This window comes from Bos grunniens, chromosome 25 (genome assembly GCF_055505025.1).
Source record: "Bos grunniens cultivar Pamir isolate PY7600 chromosome 25, Bosgru_T2T1.0, whole genome shotgun sequence".
In the NCBI taxonomy this organism is placed as follows: Eukaryota; Metazoa; Chordata; class Mammalia; order Artiodactyla; family Bovidae; genus Bos; species Bos grunniens.
The window spans coordinates 39945864-39964840 of record NC_141189.1 but is presented as its reverse complement, the minus strand read 5'-3'; the positions used below and the strand labels follow the sequence as shown (position 1 = coordinate 39964840).

At 50.9% G+C, this 18977-nt stretch overlaps 2 protein-coding genes across 21 annotated transcripts in view; one reads left to right on the top strand and one right to left on the bottom strand.

Annotated features, from left to right (window-relative positions):
- The first annotated feature begins 427 nt into the window (after positions 1–427).
- DNASE1 (deoxyribonuclease 1) lies at positions 428–18713 on the top strand. 17 transcript variants are annotated; one of them, XM_086376042.1, is made up of 11 exons: positions 428–566; positions 9013–9438; positions 10404–10707; positions 16126–16273; positions 16609–16697; positions 16874–16957; positions 17202–17317; positions 17469–17581; positions 17680–17834; positions 18108–18204; positions 18348–18713. In XM_086376042.1, exons 4-11 carry the CDS (start codon positions 16127–16129, stop codon positions 18393–18395), a joined length of 849 nt encoding a protein of 282 aa, XP_086232168.1. In that variant the 5' UTR covers positions 428–566; positions 9013–9438; positions 10404–10707; position 16126; the 3' UTR covers positions 18396–18713. The 17 variants fall into 17 exon arrangements, 15 of the variants coding, with proteins under 15 accessions (XP_086232168.1, XP_086232174.1, XP_086232166.1 ...); XM_086376048.1 differs by having other exon boundaries at positions 16609–16701; XM_086376040.1 differs by having other exon boundaries at positions 16056–16273.
- TRAP1 (TNF receptor associated protein 1) overlaps positions 18652–18977 on the bottom strand; it is a 49054-nt gene continuing 48728 nt past the window's right edge. For all 4 annotated transcript variants that reach the window (XM_086376034.1, XM_086376036.1, XM_086376037.1 and 1 more), the window contains exon 18: positions 18652–18906. In XM_086376034.1, coding sequence (XP_086232160.1) covers positions 18805–18906 — 102 coding nt within the window. In that variant the 3' untranslated portion in view covers positions 18652–18804. The remainder of the gene's footprint in view (positions 18907–18977) is intronic.

The following is an 18977-nucleotide window of genomic DNA, read 5'->3' as shown; positions in this document are numbered from 1 at the left end:
AACCCGGTGACACACGGGTTGCCACCTGGGGAAGGGCTGCCAAGGACTTTGGTGGCTACAAAGGCAGATGGCGAATTCCGATCGCCAGTCGGACGCCCGGGCCGTGACCCATGGGTATCCGGATCCCCCCACCCATCTTACGTTCAGACAGCCCTGGCCCCCTCTACCTAAGCCCGGCTCCTGCCTCTAACCGCGGCTGGGGGCGGGCGAGAAAGGCTCTTTTCTCTCAGAAGAGCGAGAAAGGCCTGAGGCGGCAGGACCTCCTTTCCCCGGTGCAGACTCCCGGCCCCAAAGCCCGACTCCTCCTACCTCTGGCGCGGCCGCAGGACCTTCTCAACGGCGACCCAAGCCCCTGCGCATGCGCGGCGGATAATTGCGGCTGCGCGGGCGCAGAGGGATCCTGGAGGCTCGCGTCCCATCCTGCTTTGCGGCCGGGGCGCGCGACTAAGAGCGTTCTTCCAGCGCGCCGGGCAGGACCAAGGCGGAGCGCGGCGCCAGAGGACCGCGCCCCGAGGTTAGGTAGGCGGCTCCTGGCGAAGTCTACTAAGTGTTGAGGAAGAGTCGAGGTGAGTTTCGGGCTCCGCCGCAGTTTGAAATTTGGGTGCACTACGGTTCACACGGGAAATGTATGCGGGTTCATTGGCGGCCCCTGAGAGCGCATCTGCCTCAGGAGCCGACAGGTAAACGGGGGCGCCAGACCCTCGGAGCCGAGGGACCGAGCGCGGGCTTCCTCCCGGAGACGCCTGCGAGCAGGTTGAGGCCCCGAGCGGGCAGGGCCGAGGTGAAGCGATGCCCGCCCTCTCCAGGCTCCCAGGTGCACGTTGTTAGGATTTGAGGGGCTCGTGAAGCCGGAGAGGTTCGCCGCGGACTGAAGTCTGAGAGACCTTATAAGTCGTATTAAGGGTTCGAACTTCAACCTGGGGTCCCTGGGAGCCAACATAGATACTGTTTTTAAAGGAGTTTCTAGTTGCAGTGTGAAAGTTGCTCTGGAGAGGCAAGCCTGGAGGCCCATCAGGAGGCTGCGGTGATGCAGGCGAGAAATGAGGGCGTCCTGCGTTTAGGAGTTGAAGTTGGGGGAAAGGTGACATATTGAGGCGTTTGAATTGCCGTGACCAAATTAGTTGTTAATACTTGTGGGTTTCTGGAAAAGAATTTCTAAGTTTCTGGGAATGTGGTTTCAGTTACTGAAGTGACGAATACAGGAGGAGGAGGAGTTTTGTTGGCGAACTGATACAGTTAGGTTTGTTTGTTTAAGTTATAATTTACATATCATAAAATCCGCTCTCACAGTGTTGGTTATTAGTATATTCCCAAGATTGTGGAACCGTCACTTCAGTTCAGTTGCTCAGTCGTGTCCGACTCTTTGTGACCCCATGGACTGCAGCCCTCCAGGCTTCCCTGCCTATCACCAACTCCCGGAGGGTACTCAGACTCATGTCTGTCCAGTTGGTGATGCCATCCAACCAGCTCATCCTCTGACGTCCCCTTCTCCTCCCACCTTCAATCTTTCCCAGCATCAGGGTCTTTTCCAGTGAGTCAGTCCTTCACATCAGATCGCCAAAGGATTGGAGTTTCAGCTTCAGCATCAGTCCTTCCAATGAATATTCAGGACTGATCTCCTTTAGGATGGACTGGTTGGATCTCCTGGCAGTCCAGGAGACTCTCAAGAGTCTTCTTCAACACCACAGTTCAAAAGCATCAATTCTTTGGTGCTCAGCTTTCTTTATAGTTCAACTCTCACATCCATGCATGACTACTGGAAAAACCGTATTTTTGACTAGATGGACCTTTGTTGGTAAAGTAATGCCTCCACTTTTTAATATGCTGTCTAGTTTGGTCATAGCTTTTCTTCAAAGGAGTAAGCCGTCTTTTAATTTCATGGCTGCAGGCACCATCTGCAGTGATTTTGGAGCCCAAGAAAATAAAGTCTCTCACTGTTTTCATTGTTTCCCCATCTGTTTGCCATGAAGTGATGGGACCAGATGCCATGATCTTAGTTTTCTGAATGTTGAGTTTTAAGCCAGCTTTTTCACTCTCCTCTTTCACTTTCATCAAGAGGCTCTTTAGTTAGTTGTTCTTCCTTTCTGCCATAAGGGTGGCCTCATCTGCATATCTGAGGTTATTGATATTTCTCCAGCAATCTTGATTCCAGCTTGTGCTTCATTCCACCTGATATTTCGCATGATGTATTCTGCATATAAGTTAAATAAGCAAAGTGACAATATACAGCCTTGACGTACTCCCTTCCCCATTTGGAAGGAGTCTGTTGTTCCATGTCCAGTTCTAACTGTTGCTTCTTGACCTGCATACAGATTTCTCAGGAGGCAGGTCAGGTGGTCTGGTATTCCTATCTCTCTAAGAATTTTCCAGTTTGTTGTGATCCACCCAGTTAAAGGCCTTGGCATAGTCAATAAAGCAGAAGTAGATGTTTTTCTGGAACTCTCTTGCTTTTTTGATGATCCACGGATGTTGGCAATTTGATCTCTGGTTCCTCTGCCTTTTCTAAATCCAGCTTGTACATCTGGAAGTTCTCGGTTCATGTACTGTTTGAAGCCTAGTGTGAAGGATTTTGAGCATTACCTTGCTGGCATGTGAGATGAGTGCAATTGTGTGGTAGTTTGAGCATTCTTTGGTTATTGCTCTTCTTTGGGATCAAAATGAAAACTGACTTTATCCATTCCTGTTGCCACTGCTGAGTTTTCCAAATTTGCTGGCATGTTGAGTGCAGCACTTTCACAGCATCATCTTTTAGGATTTGAAATAGCTTAGCTGGAATCCCATCACTTCCGCTAGCTTTGTTTGTAGTAATGCTTCCTAAGCTCACTTGACTTCACACTCTAGGATGTCTGGCTCTAGGTGAGTGACCAATGCCGTCTTGGTTATCCGGATCATCAAGACCTTTTTTTGTACAGTTTTTTGTATTCTTGCCACCTCTTCTTAGTATCTTCTGCTTCTATTAGGTCCTTACCGTTTCTGTCCTTTATTAAGCCCATCTTTGTATGAAATGTTCCCTTGGTGTCTCTAATTTTCTTGAAGAGATCTCTAGTCTTTCCCATTCTGTTGTTTTCCTCTATTATTTTTTTTTTGTATTGTTTACTTAAGAAGGCTTTCTTCTCTCTCCTTGCTATTCTTTGGAACTCTGCATTCAGATAGGTATTTCTTTCCTTTTCTCCTTTGCTTTTCGTTTTTCTTCTTTTCTCAGCTATTTGGAGGGCTCCTCAGACAACTGTTTTGCTTTTCTTTCTCTTGGGACTGTTTTGATCATGGCCTCCTGTACAGTGTCACTAACCTCTGTCCGTAGTTCTTTAGGCACTCTGTCAGATCTAATCCCTTGAATCTATTTGTCACTTTACCATATAATCATAAATTTGATTTAGGTCATACCTGAATGACCTAATGGTTTTTAGTACTTACTTTAAGTCTGCATTTTGCAGTAAGGACTTCATGGTCTGAGCCACTGTCAGCTCCAGGTCTTATTTTTGCTGACTGTTTAGAGCTTCTCCATCTTTGGCTGCAAAGATTATAATCAGTCTGATTTAGGTACTGACCATCTGGTGGTGTAGTGTGTAGTGTCGTCATCTGTGGTTCAGCCTCTATCTTTACTCTCCTGCCGCTTGCCTTTCACCACACCCTCTACTTTCTTGAGAGCACCTTTGAGCTTGAACTGATTCCCTCTCTGTTGCAAATGAAATCAGTTCCTTTGGAGGAAATTAGGAGTCAGTGCTTTCTGGCCTATTTCTACCCCAGGCAAAAATCTGTAAGCCAGGGCTGTAGAGCTGTGGGTAGAACAGTGGTGAATTGCTCTCTGAGTGACATTCCACTGCTACTGCTGAGCACTCTGTGGGAGAGGGAAGGCAGCAGCCTGGGGGCCATTCAGCTCGCCTCTGGTGTGGATCTGCCACATTGTGAGCTGGGATGAGCATGGTCAGGGCCGCAGTACTCTCAGAATACCCAGCCCAAGAGAGGGCCTCCCTCCCATGAGTTAGGGGCTGGGCAGAATACGGGAGCCCCGCTCTCCCTTGATCACACTCAGATGGTGTGTGTGTGTGTGTGTTAGTCGATCAGTCGTGTCTGACTCTTTGCTACCCCATGGACTGTAGCCTGCCAGACTCCTCTGTCCATGGAATTTTCCAGGCAAGGGTACTGGAGTGGGTTGTCATTTCCTTCTCCAGGGGATCTTCCCGACCCAGGGATCGAACCTGGATCTCCTACATTGTGAGCAAATGCTGTACCATCTGAGCTACCAGGGAAACGGGCAACTAGGCTTTTCAGATTGCCTTCTTTCACTTAGTAATGTGCATTTAAGGTTCTTGTATTCGTGTGTCTGTCTCTTGGAGACAGTGATTTGCCCTGTGTCCTCTTTACGGATCCAAGAAAAGTTGTTGATTTTCAGTCAGTTCAGCTTTTTACTACTTGTCAGGACAGAGTGGTGACTTCTGATCTCCTTACATGTGGAACTAGAAACCAGAAGTTCTGTTGCTGGTAGATAAGAAAGTAGTTGACCCTTGTCAATTAATCTTATATTTCCAACCTTGTCATAGTAATTTATTAGTTCGAGGAGGTTTTTTTGTTGTTGTTAATTCTTTGGTATTTTCTACATAGATAATTCTTGTCATCTCTGTTTAAAGATCATTTTATTTCTTCCCTTTTGATCTGTGTAACTTTTATCTCCTTTTCTTGTCGTATTACCTAGGACTTCCAGTATGATGATGTGTGGGAGTGGTGGATAGACATTCTTACCTTCTTCCTGATCTTAGTGAGAAAGCATCTAATTTCTCCCATTAAGTATACTGTTAGCTGTATGGTTTTTCATTGTGATAAAATATATGTAATATAAACTTTACAATTTCAACCATTTTTAAGTGTACAGTTCAGTGACATTAAATGCTTTCACGTTGTTGTACAACCATCACCACAACCCACACACTATCCATTTTCAGAACTTTCTCATCATTCTGTTCTTTTGGGTACCTTGGAGTGAAGTTGCTGGATCATAGTAATTCTGTGTAATTTTTTTGAAGAATCTCATTACTGTCTTCTGCTGTGGCTGTACCATTTTGCATCCCTATCAGAGGTGCATAAGGATTCCAGTTTCTCTACATCCTTATAAAACTTATAATTTTAAAATATAGTAGCCATTCTAATGGGAAGGTAGTGATAGTTTATCACAGTTTTGATTTGCAGTTCTCTCCTGATTAATGATAGTCATCATTTTTCATGTGTTTATGGATTATTTGCTTATCTTTGGAGAAATGTCTATTCAAGTTCTTTGCCCATTACAAAAAGCTTTTTTCTTTTCCCATTTAAAAAATTTGGTTGTTTTTTGTTGTTGAGTTGTAGGAGTTCTCTATATATTCCGAATACCAGACTCTAATGGGATAAATGATTTCCAGGTATTTTCTCCTATTTTGTGGTTGTCTTTTCAGTTTTGTGATGGGTCCTTTGCACAAAAGTTTCTAATTTTAATGAAATCTAATTTAGCTGTATTTTGTTTTGTTGGTGATTTTGGTGTCATATCCAAGAAATCCTTGCCAGTCCCGAAGTTGTGCAGTTTGTGCGTCTGTCTTTATGCTGGTATCATGCTGTTGTTGATTACTGTAGCTTTGGACAAAGTTTTGAAATCAGGGAGTGTGAGACCTCCAACTTTATCCTTTTTCAAGGTGGTTTTGAATACTTTGGCGGGGCGGGGGAGTTCCTTTGATAATCCATATGGAAAACCATAAGATAGGATTTTCTATTTCTGTGAAAAAAAAGTCACAGAGATTTTGATAGGGATTGCATAAATAGGTAGATCACTTTGGGTGGTGCAGGCCTGGCGTGCTACAATTCATGGGGTCGCAAGGAGTCGGGCACGACTGAGCGACTGAACTGAGCTGAGCATCTGACTAAAGCTTCCAGCCCGTGGGTACGCCGTCTTTCTGTGTCTCGGTGTGTTCTTTTTCAATTGCTTTTAGCAATGATGCTTTACTTCTCAGTGTGTTAAGTCTTTCACTTTCTTGGTTAAATTTATTCCCAAGTATTTTAAATCTTTTTGATGTTATTTTAGTGGAATTGTTTTCTTAATTTCCTTTTAGGATTGTTCATTGTTAGTGTGTAGAAATACAACTGGTCTCTCTTTTTCTTTTCTTTGTTTACTGATGCTATACTCTTCTATTATTTCCTTTCTCCTGCTAGCTTTGGTTTAGTTGCTCTTCTTCTCTTATTTCCTTAAAGTGTAAGTTAGACTATCACTTTGATACTTTTCTTCTTTTTTAATGGAAACATTCATAGCTATGAATTTCCCTCTTAGCACTGCTTTTGCTGTATCCCAGGGTTCCGGTGTGTGTGTGTTCATTGGTCTCGGTGTGCTTTCTAATTTTTCTTGTGATTTCCTTTTTGACCTGTTGGTTGTATGAGAGCATGTTGTTTAACTTCCACATATTGTGGATTTTCCAGTTTTCTTTATCCATTCACCCTTCAGTGGACATCTAGGTTGCTTCCGTGTCCTGACTATTGTAAATAGTGCTTCAGTGAACATTGGGGTACTTGTCTTTTTGAATTGTGTTTTTGTCAGCGTGTATGCCCACTAGTAGGATTGCTGGGTCATAGGATAGTTTTAGTCTTAGTTTTTTAAGTAATCTTCCTACTGTTCTCCATAGTGGCTGCATCAATTTACATTCCCACCAACCACATCCTCTCTGTCATTTACTGTTTGTAGATTTTTTTGATGATGACCATTTTGACTGGTGTGAGATGATACCTCATTGTAGTTTTGATTTGCATTTCTTTAATAATGACTGACTGATGTTGAGCATCTTTTCATGTGTCGATCGGCCTTTAGTTGATTTTTTGTAGTGATACATTTTTGTGTACATTTTTGTAGTGATCATATGGGAAAGGAGTACATCAAGGCTGTATATTGTCACCCTGCTTATTTAACGTATATGCAGTGTACATCATGTGAAATACCAGGCTGGAGGAAGCAGAAGCTTCATTTCTGGGAGAAATATCAATAACCTCAGATATGCAGATGACACCACCCTTATGGCAGAAAATGAAAAAGAACTAAAGAGCCTCCTTGTCCTTTTTCTGGGATTCCAATTCGTGTACATTGGATTGCTTGTTGGTGTTTGATGCCTTTTTTTCCTCGATGCCCTTTCTTTGAACAGTTTTCAGTTGCTGTTTTTGAGTTGTATGATCTTTTTCAGTGTTGATCTGCTGTTCATCCCAGACTGTGTGTTTTATATTTCAGATATTATTATCATCTCTAGAAGTTCCATTTAGGCCTTTTTATATTTTCCGTTTCTCTCATTATGGTCATATTCCCTCTACTTTCCTGAGTATATGAAGCATGTGCTTGTCTGATAATTCCTTTATATCTGTCACTTCTAGGTCAGTTGTTGTTGACTGCTTTTTCTTATGGTCATAAGTCATATTTTCTTCTTTTTCACATGCCTGGTCTATCCGCCCTTCATTGCCTGCTTGTGATAGTGGAGCGTTACCCTCCTTGCCAGCTAGCCTGATGCCAGCCTTTGTCATTGGAGGGGCTGAAGGAGAAAGGGCCTATGTCTGGTGCTTTGCGCTTTGCTCATTCCTGTTCTGTGACATTGGCATAGCCCTAAAGAGCTTCTGTGGCACCTTCCAGGCAGTGTCCTAGTGACCAACTCAGCAGCACTCGCCTGAGAGCCAGTGATGAGGCTCTTCATATATTTGAAAGGGGACAGGCACTGCCAGGCATGTTCCGTGGGTACCTGAGTTGGTCTCCTGGCAGCTTTCTGGTGAGTTCGTCAGCCCCTCCACCCTGGGGGCTTTGCAGAACTCTCTGCAGACAGCTTCCGGGCTGATTGTGTTGGCAGCGTCTCAGATGGTTCTCAGCCTGGTGAACTGCACCATCCCGTAAACTGCTGTCTCCCAGCTCTGAATCCTCTCTGCACCCTAGAGTATTTTGTACCTTTGGGTTCATTTTAGTCAGTTCCTGTAAATAGTTAATAGCTCTTTATGCTAAACTCCCCTTGTTTAAAATACCTTGTGGTTTCTGTCCCCTGACCAATAGACCTGCCCATTTCCTTATTGGATACTAGACATTATGTATTTATGTTGTTTTGTCGTATTCTTTCAAATAATATTTATCTTGGTCTGGCATGCAGTTAAGTTTCTTGTCATCAGTTGATCCTTTAGAGAACTGCTCCTGAGCTGTGTTAGGGTGATCCAGAGCTGCCTGTGGTGTACAGATAATTTGGCCTCATTACTGAAGGTGAAGCCCTTCTGGGGATGCCAGGCAGTACTGTGTGAATGAGGGAGCCATTCCCTGGTGGCTTGTGGGGGCACAGTTTATTCCCGTTTCTGTGTGAGCTCTGGAGGTTGTTCTGTCCGCTCCTCTCCAGGCATTCTTGTTCCAGCCTCCTCACAGTTTTTCTCACACAGCTGCAAACTTGTCTTTAGCTGAAGACTTGAGGGGGTGCTCTGTAGATCCTGGAGCTCTGTTTTCTTTACAGTCCCTGCTCCCCGATATTCTGTTCCACACATTCTAGCCACCTGGGCCTCCCTGACCTCCCGGGTGTCTCCTCCACTCACAGGACAGTTGGGTCTGTGTTTCCTTTCCCTGTAGCCTGGAGCCCACACCGGCTGTGGCTGGTCACAGAGCCCAGAGTTCCCTGGAGGTCCAGTGGGGAAGACTTGACACAGTCACTGCCATGGACCTGGGTTCACTCCCTGGTCAGGGAACTGAGATCCCTCGAGCTGCAGGGGTGCCCCGCACGTGCCCTCCCACCCCAAGCCACTGGGCCCCTTGTCTTGGTTTCCCTTCTCTCTTGGATCCTTGTCTTGCACTTGTGATGGCTGAAAACACATCACACCACCTCTTGCCTGGTTTTCTCATTGTTTAGGGGCCCCTCTTACTCTGTCTTGAAAAAAGTGAGTAAAGCATACAAATGAAGCAGCCTGTCAGGAGCTTGATGAAATTTCAGGACAGCTAGGTGTCCTATCGCTCAGCTGACATTATTAACACTCCCTTTTCCCTTCTTTTTAAACTAGTCACGTGTGAATGGGACCAGCGAGATAGCACAGGCTGAGGGAGTGACACAGTGGCAGCTTGGTTCGTTCCTGCAGCAGATTTGCATTTCAGCAGCTTCCTGTGCTGTGTCATTTGTGGGCTGAGGCTCCTGCGAAGATCAGTGTCTCCTCATAGGAGCCCAAGTGAGGAAACAACTGGTTATCAAGGCATTTGCACAGGCCTCCTCCTCGGCCTGCTACGACTTCAGCAGTCTTTGGGCAGTGGGGACCTGGACCGACAAGGCCACCCACCTCAGGCCACTCTGGCTTTGGCTGGAGTGAGCCGGACTGGACTCATTCCTGGTCTCCTGGGGTCATTGCTGCTCCTGCCTGAGACCCTGTCCCTTGACCCGCGACTATGCTTTTATGCAGGCCCTGGGGAAGGCGTCTGGAAAGCCAGCCTCACAGGTAAGTGGACATGTTTTCTAAGCTGGTATAGACAGGGGGTACGATCAGTGCCACTGCCCAGAGCCCTGGAGTTCCTGAGGAGGCGGACATCTCTGCCAGGCTGAGGAGCCTGGCCCAGTGCAGAAGCCTGTTCCTTTACTCAGTCATCTGGGAGGACCACGTTGGGTTCCTCTTGTGTGAGATGCTCGCACTTAAATGGGCTGAAGAGGCTGGAGCAACTAAAGCCCTGGTTCTGTCCAGCAGGCCGCTGACTGTCCTTCATCTCTTCACTCAGCCAGGCCATGCTCAGGTGCTGCTGCGTTGGCCCCAGTGGCATGAGGCTGACCGTACAGCGGGTGTTGGATGTGACTGTGGGCAGGAGAAAGTGAGCAGGGTGGAGGAGACGGTGGTGGGGCAAAGCCTGCTGCTGAGTGGGGTGCGTGGTGGGTGGCGTCTGGGCAGAGGCTCGAGTTAAGGGAGGGACAGGCCCTGCGGTCTGGGGGTGGGAGCAGAGCAGAGGCCCTGACGCAGGAGCCCCGGGACAGCTGTGTGGAGACCGTCAGTATGAAACCCCCTAGTGTCTGTAGAGAAGCCCCAGGCTGGTCCCGGGGGGGAAGCACTCAGGTACTCAGAGTTTTCAGAAAATAGCATCGCTCACCTGGCCCAGAGTCCCCAGAGAGGAAAGAGGCTCAGAGTTGGCCGCCTGCAGGCCCCAAGGCCCCTTCTCTAGGAGCGAGGTGGGGAACCTCAGCTCAGGACAGGTGCTGCCGCTCTCTGAGGGGCCGCAGGACAGCCCATAGGGCACAGCATTGCTGCGTCCTTGCCCTGCGCCGTCTTCACCTTTAGGACTGGGGTGATGAGAACAAATACTCTAGGTTTCAAACAGGATACAGAGATCTTCAGTCCCAAAGACTTGGTTGGGCAGAGAGGATGGTCTGTTTCCTTCTGATCGTCTCTCATTGGCTTGCTTTTCTCTTGCTTTTTAGCTCAGAGATGTCCACGCACAGCCTGCTAGTCAGACCAGCTTGCCTAGTTACCCACCAGAGCCTCCAGCTCTCTACTTCAGTGACGCCTTCCAGGTAACAGACAGACTGCTCCCGGCTATGGAACTGCTCCCAGCAGACCGGTCCTGCTGCGGACTCGAGGCACCTGCTCAAAGGACTGGAGCGCCGCCCTGGGGCCCGCAACGCAGAGGGGAGCTTGCAGAGCTGAGTCTGCCTCCTCTACCAGCACTCTTGGGGGCTGGGCAGGGGCAGCTGCCCAGAGGCAGAGAACCCAGCAGAGCCGCAGGTAATCTTGTGGGGTTGGGGAGACTGAGCTCTGGGGGCTTGGGAGCTGCGGAGGCAGTGGGACCTGAGGGCGGAGATCCCTGAGAGGGAGGAGGCCAGAGAGGCAGAAGGTGCGTATGGAGCAGAGCTGGGTCTTCGGCAGTTTCATGGTGCCAGGAAGAGTTGAGAGCCTGCCAGGAGGAACAGCCCCAAAAATGCCAGTCTCTCCGCTCAGACCTTGGGTGGCCGGCCCCCTCCACTGCCCCCTGGAGGGAGACCCCGTCCCGGCCTCTCCCGTCTGTGACACATAGCGCCTGACTCTGCGTCTAGTCGCTACGTACCCTGATAAATGGGACAGAAAGGAAAAAGTGAGAGACCCACAGAAGACTAAGATGCTGGAGTTGGCAGACATAGAGTTTAAAATAACTGATTAACATTGAAACAGGCAAGATGGAGAGTTTCACAGAGAATTAGAATTCATAAAAGATTGAAAATTCTAAAAGAGAAAAAGTACAATAACAAATTTAAAATTCAGTTAGGTGGATTTAAAAGTAGATGAGAGACAGCTGAAGAAAGGACCAGTGAGCTGAAAGATAAATCAGTAGAAAATCTCTCTGCAGACCCTGCCATGACCGGCTCCTACTGCCCACACTGTCCTGGACTCTGAACCCTTCTGGAGACCCGCTGGATCGGGGGAGAGCCTGCTGAGGAGGCGTTCTGTGCTTGGGAGAGACTGAGGGGCTTGGGGGTTTGGGGGACGCTCTTCACTCAGCCTTGTTGGAAATGTTACCAGCTTACTGGGAGTCTAGTCAGTAGAGCTCCGTGACTCTAGTTAAATCTTTCAGGGCCTCAGGCGTCAGGAACCTGAGCCTGTTTGTTCATGGGCTCAGGCTAAAGGCATGCCAGTCTTCACAGCACACACCCTGGAAAATGCCTCTGGTAGGATGAGGAGCCAGGGGAGGCTTGTCTGTGACGTGCAGAAGGTGCGCACGTTGGCACTCAGGCCGGTGGGCCATGGAGCCCAGGTGTGGCCTGTGGCAGTGGCACAGTGGGCACTGGCGTAGCTGGGTGAGGGGGCAGGGTGGGGCTGTGCTGAGCGTGACTCTGAAACTGTTGTGGATTATAGCAATTCATGCACATGCAGTTCTGAGAAACTTTCCATCCTGGGTTAATGGTTTCCTTATAATGAACAGAAATAAATTCATGAGGGACGGTGAGCTAAGGTGGGGTCATGGGCCAAGGCCAGTGGCTGAGCTGAGTGATGACTGCTGACCTACACCGTCTGTTGGACCCTGATTAGAGTGGTGTCCCAATAGACACACTGACCATCTCGGGTAAAAGACGGAAGCCTTCGTCCTCCAGAATGCTGGCTTGGGGCCAGCGAACACCCCTCTTGAGGGGAGTGAAGGATCCACGTCAGATCTGGCTGAGGGCAGGCGCAACAGCCACTGGCTCCTGGGAGCTTCTGATCGGTTCAGGCCGAGTGTCCAGAAGCTGCCTGGACGCCCTGCAGTGTCCCCTGTGCTTCAGGACAGGAGGCCTTGCCGGGTTCTCTCGGGGGGGGGTCCGTGAGGAGGGGACGTTCTCTCGTGTGGGAGGTGGGGCAGGCGAGCTCAGGGCCTCTACCATTCAGGCATCTTTCAGGGATGAGACAGACGAGGTCCCTGCTCCTGTGCAGCTTATGTTCTGTTAATAGTGCGGAGGCTGGCCTTCAGTGAGTGTAAGCAGGTAAGAGCAAACACACTGAAAAAAAAGCAGTGATAAGGGTCATGGAAAAGGTGACAGTGGGGCCATGCTGGTGGAGGGTCAGGTCGGGGAGGGTGGCCTCCCTGGGGCGGGGCCGTGAGTAGAACCTGGGCAGCCCTGGGGGCAGAGTGGGGCCCTGAGCTCGCATCACCTAGCCCCAGTAGGCGCCTGCTTTCCCCTAAAGGACAGGAGGAACCCATGACAGAGTCTAAGGGGAATAGGGTGATCTGATGACAAGACGTGTGGGTGCTGTGTGGAGACTGGACTGTGGGGAGAGTTTCTGGGAGCGGGGAGACCAGTGGGCGCGTTTGCTTGTGTTCAGGGAAGGGCAGGCACGGGCGCTGCAGAACCAGAGCGGGTGGAGCCGAGGGAAGGCAGGGACTCAGGTGAGCCTGAGGCGTCTGGGCAGGCGAGGGCCATCGTGGGAGGGGGCACCCCCATTGTGTGTGTTAGAGGGTCCCAGACTCTCAGAGTACCCCTAGTTAAGGTCAGTAAATATTTTAAGGGACCCACAGGCCAAAGAAGTAACATTTTTAAATAGTTAAGTCCATACAGTTTAAGTATAGTATTTATATCCTAACAACTTATAATAGACATTTGGAAAATAATGTAAACGTAATTTTTTTTCATTGCATTTTTAAGTAACCGTAATTACTTAGGAGTGGAACGTTTGCCTGTCAGGCTCTTCTTGAATTTTGGAATCAGACTGGACATGCTTACCCTTGTTGCCTTTTCCATATTGACTTACGCAGTAATTGCCTTTACTGTAACTGCCAGAAACCTAGCTTTGCAGACATGAAACCACACAAAGCAACGTAGCAAGATGTCATGTTGAAGCGCCGGAGTGTTGAGATGTCTAGTATCACTGTTTCCCCAAAAGTAAAACGCATCCTGTTGTGCCTGCAGGTCGCTGCGGGCGCCTCCGTGCCCTGTTGCCTTGTGCGCTTCTTGTCCCTGGGCCTGAGGACCTTCGTCTCCTGGGCCACATGCTGGTGTGCAGGTCACGCCCCTCCACCCCCAAGTTCTTGGGGGCACTCACTGGGTCTTTTTTTTGGCTGCATGTCTTAGTTAGCATGCAGGATCTTTTCGTTTCGGCACGTGGGATCTTGTTTAGGGATCCAACCGGGACCTCTACGTGGGGAGCGTGGAGTCTTAGCCACTACACCACCAGGGAAGTGGTGGTTTAGGATAGGATGAAGCTTTAAGATGTGAGATGATCTTTTTGTTCTATCTGTTGATCCTTAAGACAAAGTTAAGAGGAAAACAGTGATGGATTTATCCCCGTTTTATTTAGAGTTGAAGATATTGAGGTTCAGAGTAGTCAAAGGTGCAGTGGGTGAGACTGGACTGGGCCCCACACCCCTGACTCTTGGCTGGGCTCTTCCCGGGCTGAGCTGCCTGCCTCTCTTGTGGGCCTAACTTAGGGCCGCTGGTGTGGCAGCAGAGTTGGGCACTTGGTGCAAGTGAGGCCATAGTCGGGACCTTTTCTCTGGCAGGTTGGTGAGGGAGGGCAGCTCCTTGGCACGTACGGGGCAGTATTTGGTTGATGGGGTGCCTGTGTCCCTGAAAACTGGGCGGGGGGTCCAGGTACCCTCTGTGTGAGCCACGGCTGTGCCACCTACTGGTTTATTCCCGTGCTCCCCTCAAAGATGTGCACCTGTGTGTCCACGGAAGAAATCCATGGAAGGCAGGCACCTATTCTGGATGCACTGATGGACTTGGTTAGTGGTTAGAATCTTGATTTTGATCCTCTTGCAGTCTTAAACTGTTTAAAAAAATTTTAAACAGGAGAGTCAGCAGTCCAACCTTAGCAAAAGGCTGCAGGGGGCGGGTCCTGGCAGCCTGAGGGCAAGGCCATGTGACCCTGCGTTGTAGATGCCGTTTCAAGCTGACTAGCACTCCTGCTGACTGCCAGAGCTGTCCATCAGCATGTTCTCATTACTTCAGGGGGTTCTGGTCTTGGTTTACTTTGAGTTGTTTTTTAATCCCCCGTGTCCTCCTTCATGACACTTCTGTGATTTTGACCTTGGTCCTTGAAGACTGCTCTTCTCAGACTACTCCTGCTCCCTGAACCCCAGTCCCCTGTGGCCCTGCACACACAAACCCCACACGCCCGCCACAGCAAGGCCTTTCCATTCCAGGGAGGGACCCAGCCTTCCTACTTGCAGGGCTGTTGTTGGAGACCACAGCCTCTCCCTAACGGGGCAGAGCCCCCATTGATGGGGTGATGGGCTAAATAATGCCACCCTGCCTCTGATACATCCATGTCCTAATCCCTGGAAACATCACACAGCCAAAAAGGATCTCATAATACGGAGATGGTCCCAGATTATTTGGGAGGACCCTACACTCACTCACCTACTTCTCTGAGGAGGAAGAACCGACACAGAAGGCAGTGAACTGATGCAGCCGCAGCCAAGGACACCAGGAGCCTCCAGAAGCTGAAGAGGGCGAAAGGGCCTCCCAGAACCTCCGGAGGGTGTGCAGCCTGTGACACTTGATTTCAGCTCAGTGCAGTGATTTGGATCTCTGACCTCTGAAATTATTAGACAATAAGTTTCTATAGTTTTAAGCCATCAAGTTTGTGGTGACTTGTTGCAGTAGCCACAGGAAGTGAATACAAATGGGAAGGAAAGCAAAGGATTCCAAGAAGAAATGACTGGACCCAAGGCCTGACCCTGATCTGCTGCCTTTCCGTGTTCTTGTGACCTGCTCCTGTCACCTGCACCTGGACACACAGGCTCTCCATTGCTAGCAGTTAAGATGGGCTCTGCAGCCCCTGCCCCTTCCTGGTGCCCACCACCCTGAAGCCCCCACAGGGAAAGGTCGAGAAGTGGGGCTGGAGTTGGGGAGAGAGGGGTTTCTGGAACAGAGCCACCGCCATGGGCTCCATTCGCAACAGGCACAGTTGAGCTTTGTGCTGGCGCCAAGGTCACCTCAGATCCTGCAGCCGGAATGTTGCTGGGGCCCTGCCCTCCAGGGCACCTGCTCCCCATCCCTGGGAGAGCAACATGTGCAAAAGCCAAAGAGCCTTTGGCTGTATTGAATGACTTTAAAATCAAGTGCAAATATCATCAGGTGCTTTTTATAGAAGCAAGGACCTGTGCCTCTCAAAATAAACACATGCCAGTCACCCACCTGCTGAGAAAGGCACACAGGCAGGGCTATTGTTCCACGTCCTCCAGGTGATGCCCTGGGAAAGGGCACAGCTGCCTGAACCTTTAAAACCCCAGGTGGGATGAACATTCCTGTGTGGAGCTGTAGCAGCTCCCGCTTGTGTTTCGCTTTGTATTATTTAAGCAGCCAAAGGAGAAAATTGGTACTGAAGAATACCAGTTCTTGGCAGAATTCTTTGTGAAAGGTTTCAGGTGAGTGTGCCCAGTGCCCCAAGGGCTGGGTGACTTGTGGCCCATAGGTGGACGCCCGACCGTGAGAACCCTAGCCAGTCCCGTGGAGGGAGTGTCTGGAGCACGAAGGGCAGTGAGCTGGCACTGCACTGCCAGGGGTTTCCTGGGCTGGCGACCCTCGTGGAGCTCATCTACTGGTGGGTGAGGGGTGAGGAGATCTAGGGCCCATTACGTGGTCCTAAGCATCTGGCTCTCGCCCTCGTCTGTTTCTGTCCAGCTGGGCTCAGGGAGGAAAGGGTGCCCAGTCTGCTGCTCCAGCCCACTTGTGGCTCTCCCTCCTGCTCCAGGATGAGGGGCACCAGGCTGATGGGGCTGCTGCTCGCCCTCGCTGGTCTGCTGCAGCTGGGCTTGTCCCTGAAGATAGCAGCCTTCAACATCCGCACCTTTGGGGAGACCAAGATGTCCAATGCTACGCTCGCCAGCTACATTGTTCGGGTAGGTCCAGATCTGTCCCCAGGGCCCTCAGGGTGGGGAAGCTGGAGGTGGGCCGTCTAACAGGCCCTGGGAATCCTGGGCCGGTGGTCAGTCCTGAGGGTGACTGGCAGCGGTGGTGATGGGGGGGCATCAAGGTCTCAGCCCACCTGTCAGTCAGGGGGACGGGCCCTTGTTATTGCCATGCTGTTCATGGCTGGTATTAGGGTCCCAGACTAGGCTGTGACAGGGAGTGTCCGGGGTGGGGGCAGCAGCTCAGCCCCGGGACCCACAGCAGGCAGGCTCGGACACATGGGTCTCCGCCTGCCTGCTCAGCAACATTCTGGCCTTGTCCCCAGATCGTGCGTCGTTACGACATCGTCCTCATCCAGGAGGTCAGAGACAGCCACCTGGTGGCTGTGGGGAAGCTCCTGGACTATCTCAACCAGTGGGTGAAGTGGGGTCCCAGGAGGCCGGGGGGGGGGGGGAGGGGGACGATGGCAACTGTCTCTTCCTGGGCACGGTGCCAGGTCAGCCTGGCCGCAGGGACACAGGTGTTGGGTAGGTCCCTGGGACTTGCCCTACCACCAGCTTCTGACTGGGACCTTTGTCTCCTCAATCCAGGGATGACCCAAACACCTACCACTATGTGGTCAGTGAGCCGCTGGGCCGCAACAGCTACAAGGAGCGCTACCTCTTTCTGTTCAGGTAACATTGCAGGCTTCTGCCTCACGAGCACACAGGAGGCTGCATTGTCGCCTAGAGCCCATGGGCCCTCCCCTCAGGTTTGAGGGCAAGAACTGGGGCCCCCAGAGCAGGGGTCTGAGCTGGGCTGTGCCCCTTGAGGCCTCAGCCCATGCAGAGGCAGGAGGCCTTGGTGGGAGCTCTGTGCCAGTGGGTCTGCGTGGTGCTTGAGCCCAGGCTGACCACCCTCCGGCCTGGCCTTCTGCAGACCCAACAAGGTGTCCGTGCTGGACACCTACCAGTACGACGACGGCTGCGAGTCCTGTGGGAACGACAGCTTCAGCCGGGAGCCCGCTGTGGTCAAGTTCTCATCCCCCTCCACCAGTGAGTGCGCCCACCCCGGACACGCTGGTCTTCTGCTGCACCCCACAGCCCCTTTGGTCTTACACTGAAGTTACTTAGGAAGACGTCCACACTTGGGGGGTGTCTCAGTTGTCCTCTACCCCAGCCAGCATCCGCTCTGCTGTCTCCACAGAGGTCAAGGAATTTGCCATTGTTGCCCTGCACTCGGCCCCATCGGACGCAGTGGCTGAGATTAATTCTCTCTACGATGTCTACCTGGATGTCCAGCAGAAGTGGGACTTGAACGTGAGCCCTCCCCGCTGCCCCCGCCGCCCCCGCCTTGGGCTCTGGGGGCCTCCATTGTGCATCGTGCCCCGGGCCAACCCATGGCTGTCTCCTGGCAGGATGTCATGTTGATGGGCGATTTCAATGCTGACTGCAGCTATGTGACCTCCTCGCAGTGGTCATCCATCCGCCTGCGCACGAGCTCCACCTTCCAGTGGCTGATTCCTGACAGTGCCGACACCACGGCTACGTCCACGAACTGCGCCTATGACAGGTGAGCGGGGTGCCTCTGCGACTAGCTTCAGAAGTGCTTCCCAAGACCGGACACTCACCCTCCTGACTTAGGAAAGGCATTTCTTAGTTTTGGGTTGGAGCACATTTAGGGAGAATACGACACTGGCAGATAATGGAGGTTGGTCAGTGGTGTGCAGTTTGGGGCAACATTGAGCCGGGGCCCAACCGACTCCACAGTGGCATTTAAGCGTGGTTGGTGTTGTGTGACAAGTGCAGATTGTCACACCCTGGGCTCTTGTGTCTGCTACTGTAGGATCGTGGTCGCAGGGTCTCTGCTCCGGAGTTCTGTGGTTCCTGGCTCGGCCGCTCCCTTTGACTTCCAAGCTGCATATGGACTGAGCAATGAGATGGTAAGTATCTTTCCTGGACACACTGCTTTTTTTGTTGACTTGAGAAAACCAATGGCCCTGGGCCAGTCCTGACCCACCTCAGGCGCACGACCATAGACGACTAGGTGTCTGGGGTCCCTGCGCTCACTGCTGTCTTCCCACAGGCCCTGGCCATCAGTGACCATTACCCGGTGGAGGTGACGCTGACTTAAGTCCCTTCTGGGGTCCAGAACCTCTGCCCCACGCTGGGAGCTGAAGACAACAACTGACCCATCACAGTTAAGAGCGGAGGGCGGAGCTTAAGGAACCCAGTGCCGTTCTTCCCCGTGTGCCCTCAACCACCCCACAGCAGCTGGAATTTGAGGAGAGGGATGGAAGGTAGGCTTTTCCTCACCTGGCCCACTTCCATTGTAAGTGTGGCGGTCGTGTCACCAGAGCACCCCACTTTCTCAGTCTGGAAAGAAAGTCTAAAACTAAGAAATGCCTTTTAATTTAAATAAAGCTCAAAAGGGGGTGTTGTCATTCACGCACCCAGTCGTTCCCGTGTGTGTCCCTACTCCCTAGTGACTGGCTGCAGGCCGCCTTGCCCCACGGTTGCGTCTGTCCCCTTGTCTGCGGCCATCAGTGTCGCTCCAGGGCCTTGACAAGCAGCTGGTTCAGGCGTCCAACCATGGGTCGAGGGTCGTCGATGAGTCCCGCTGTGATCATGGCGTTCTCGTAGATCTGAAAGGCAGGGCAGCACCTTGTCAGTGGGAGGGGGAGCAAGGCCTGGGTCCAACCCAGGGACCTCAAAT

Excerpts from the sequence above, each read along its gene's own strand:
- DNASE1 (XM_086376040.1), top strand. The coding sequence starts at position 9,397 with ATGCAGGCCCTGGGGAAGGCGTCTGGAAAGCCAGCCTCACAG. Across the intron at positions 9,439-10,403 it reads CTGGAAAGCCAGCCTCACAG|CTCAGAGATGTCCACGCACA; the intron begins GTAAGTGGACAT and ends CTTGCTTTTTAG. Across the intron at positions 16,698-16,873 it reads CTCCTGGACTATCTCAACCA|GGATGACCCAAACACCTACC; the intron begins GTGGGTGAAGTG and ends TCCTCAATCCAG.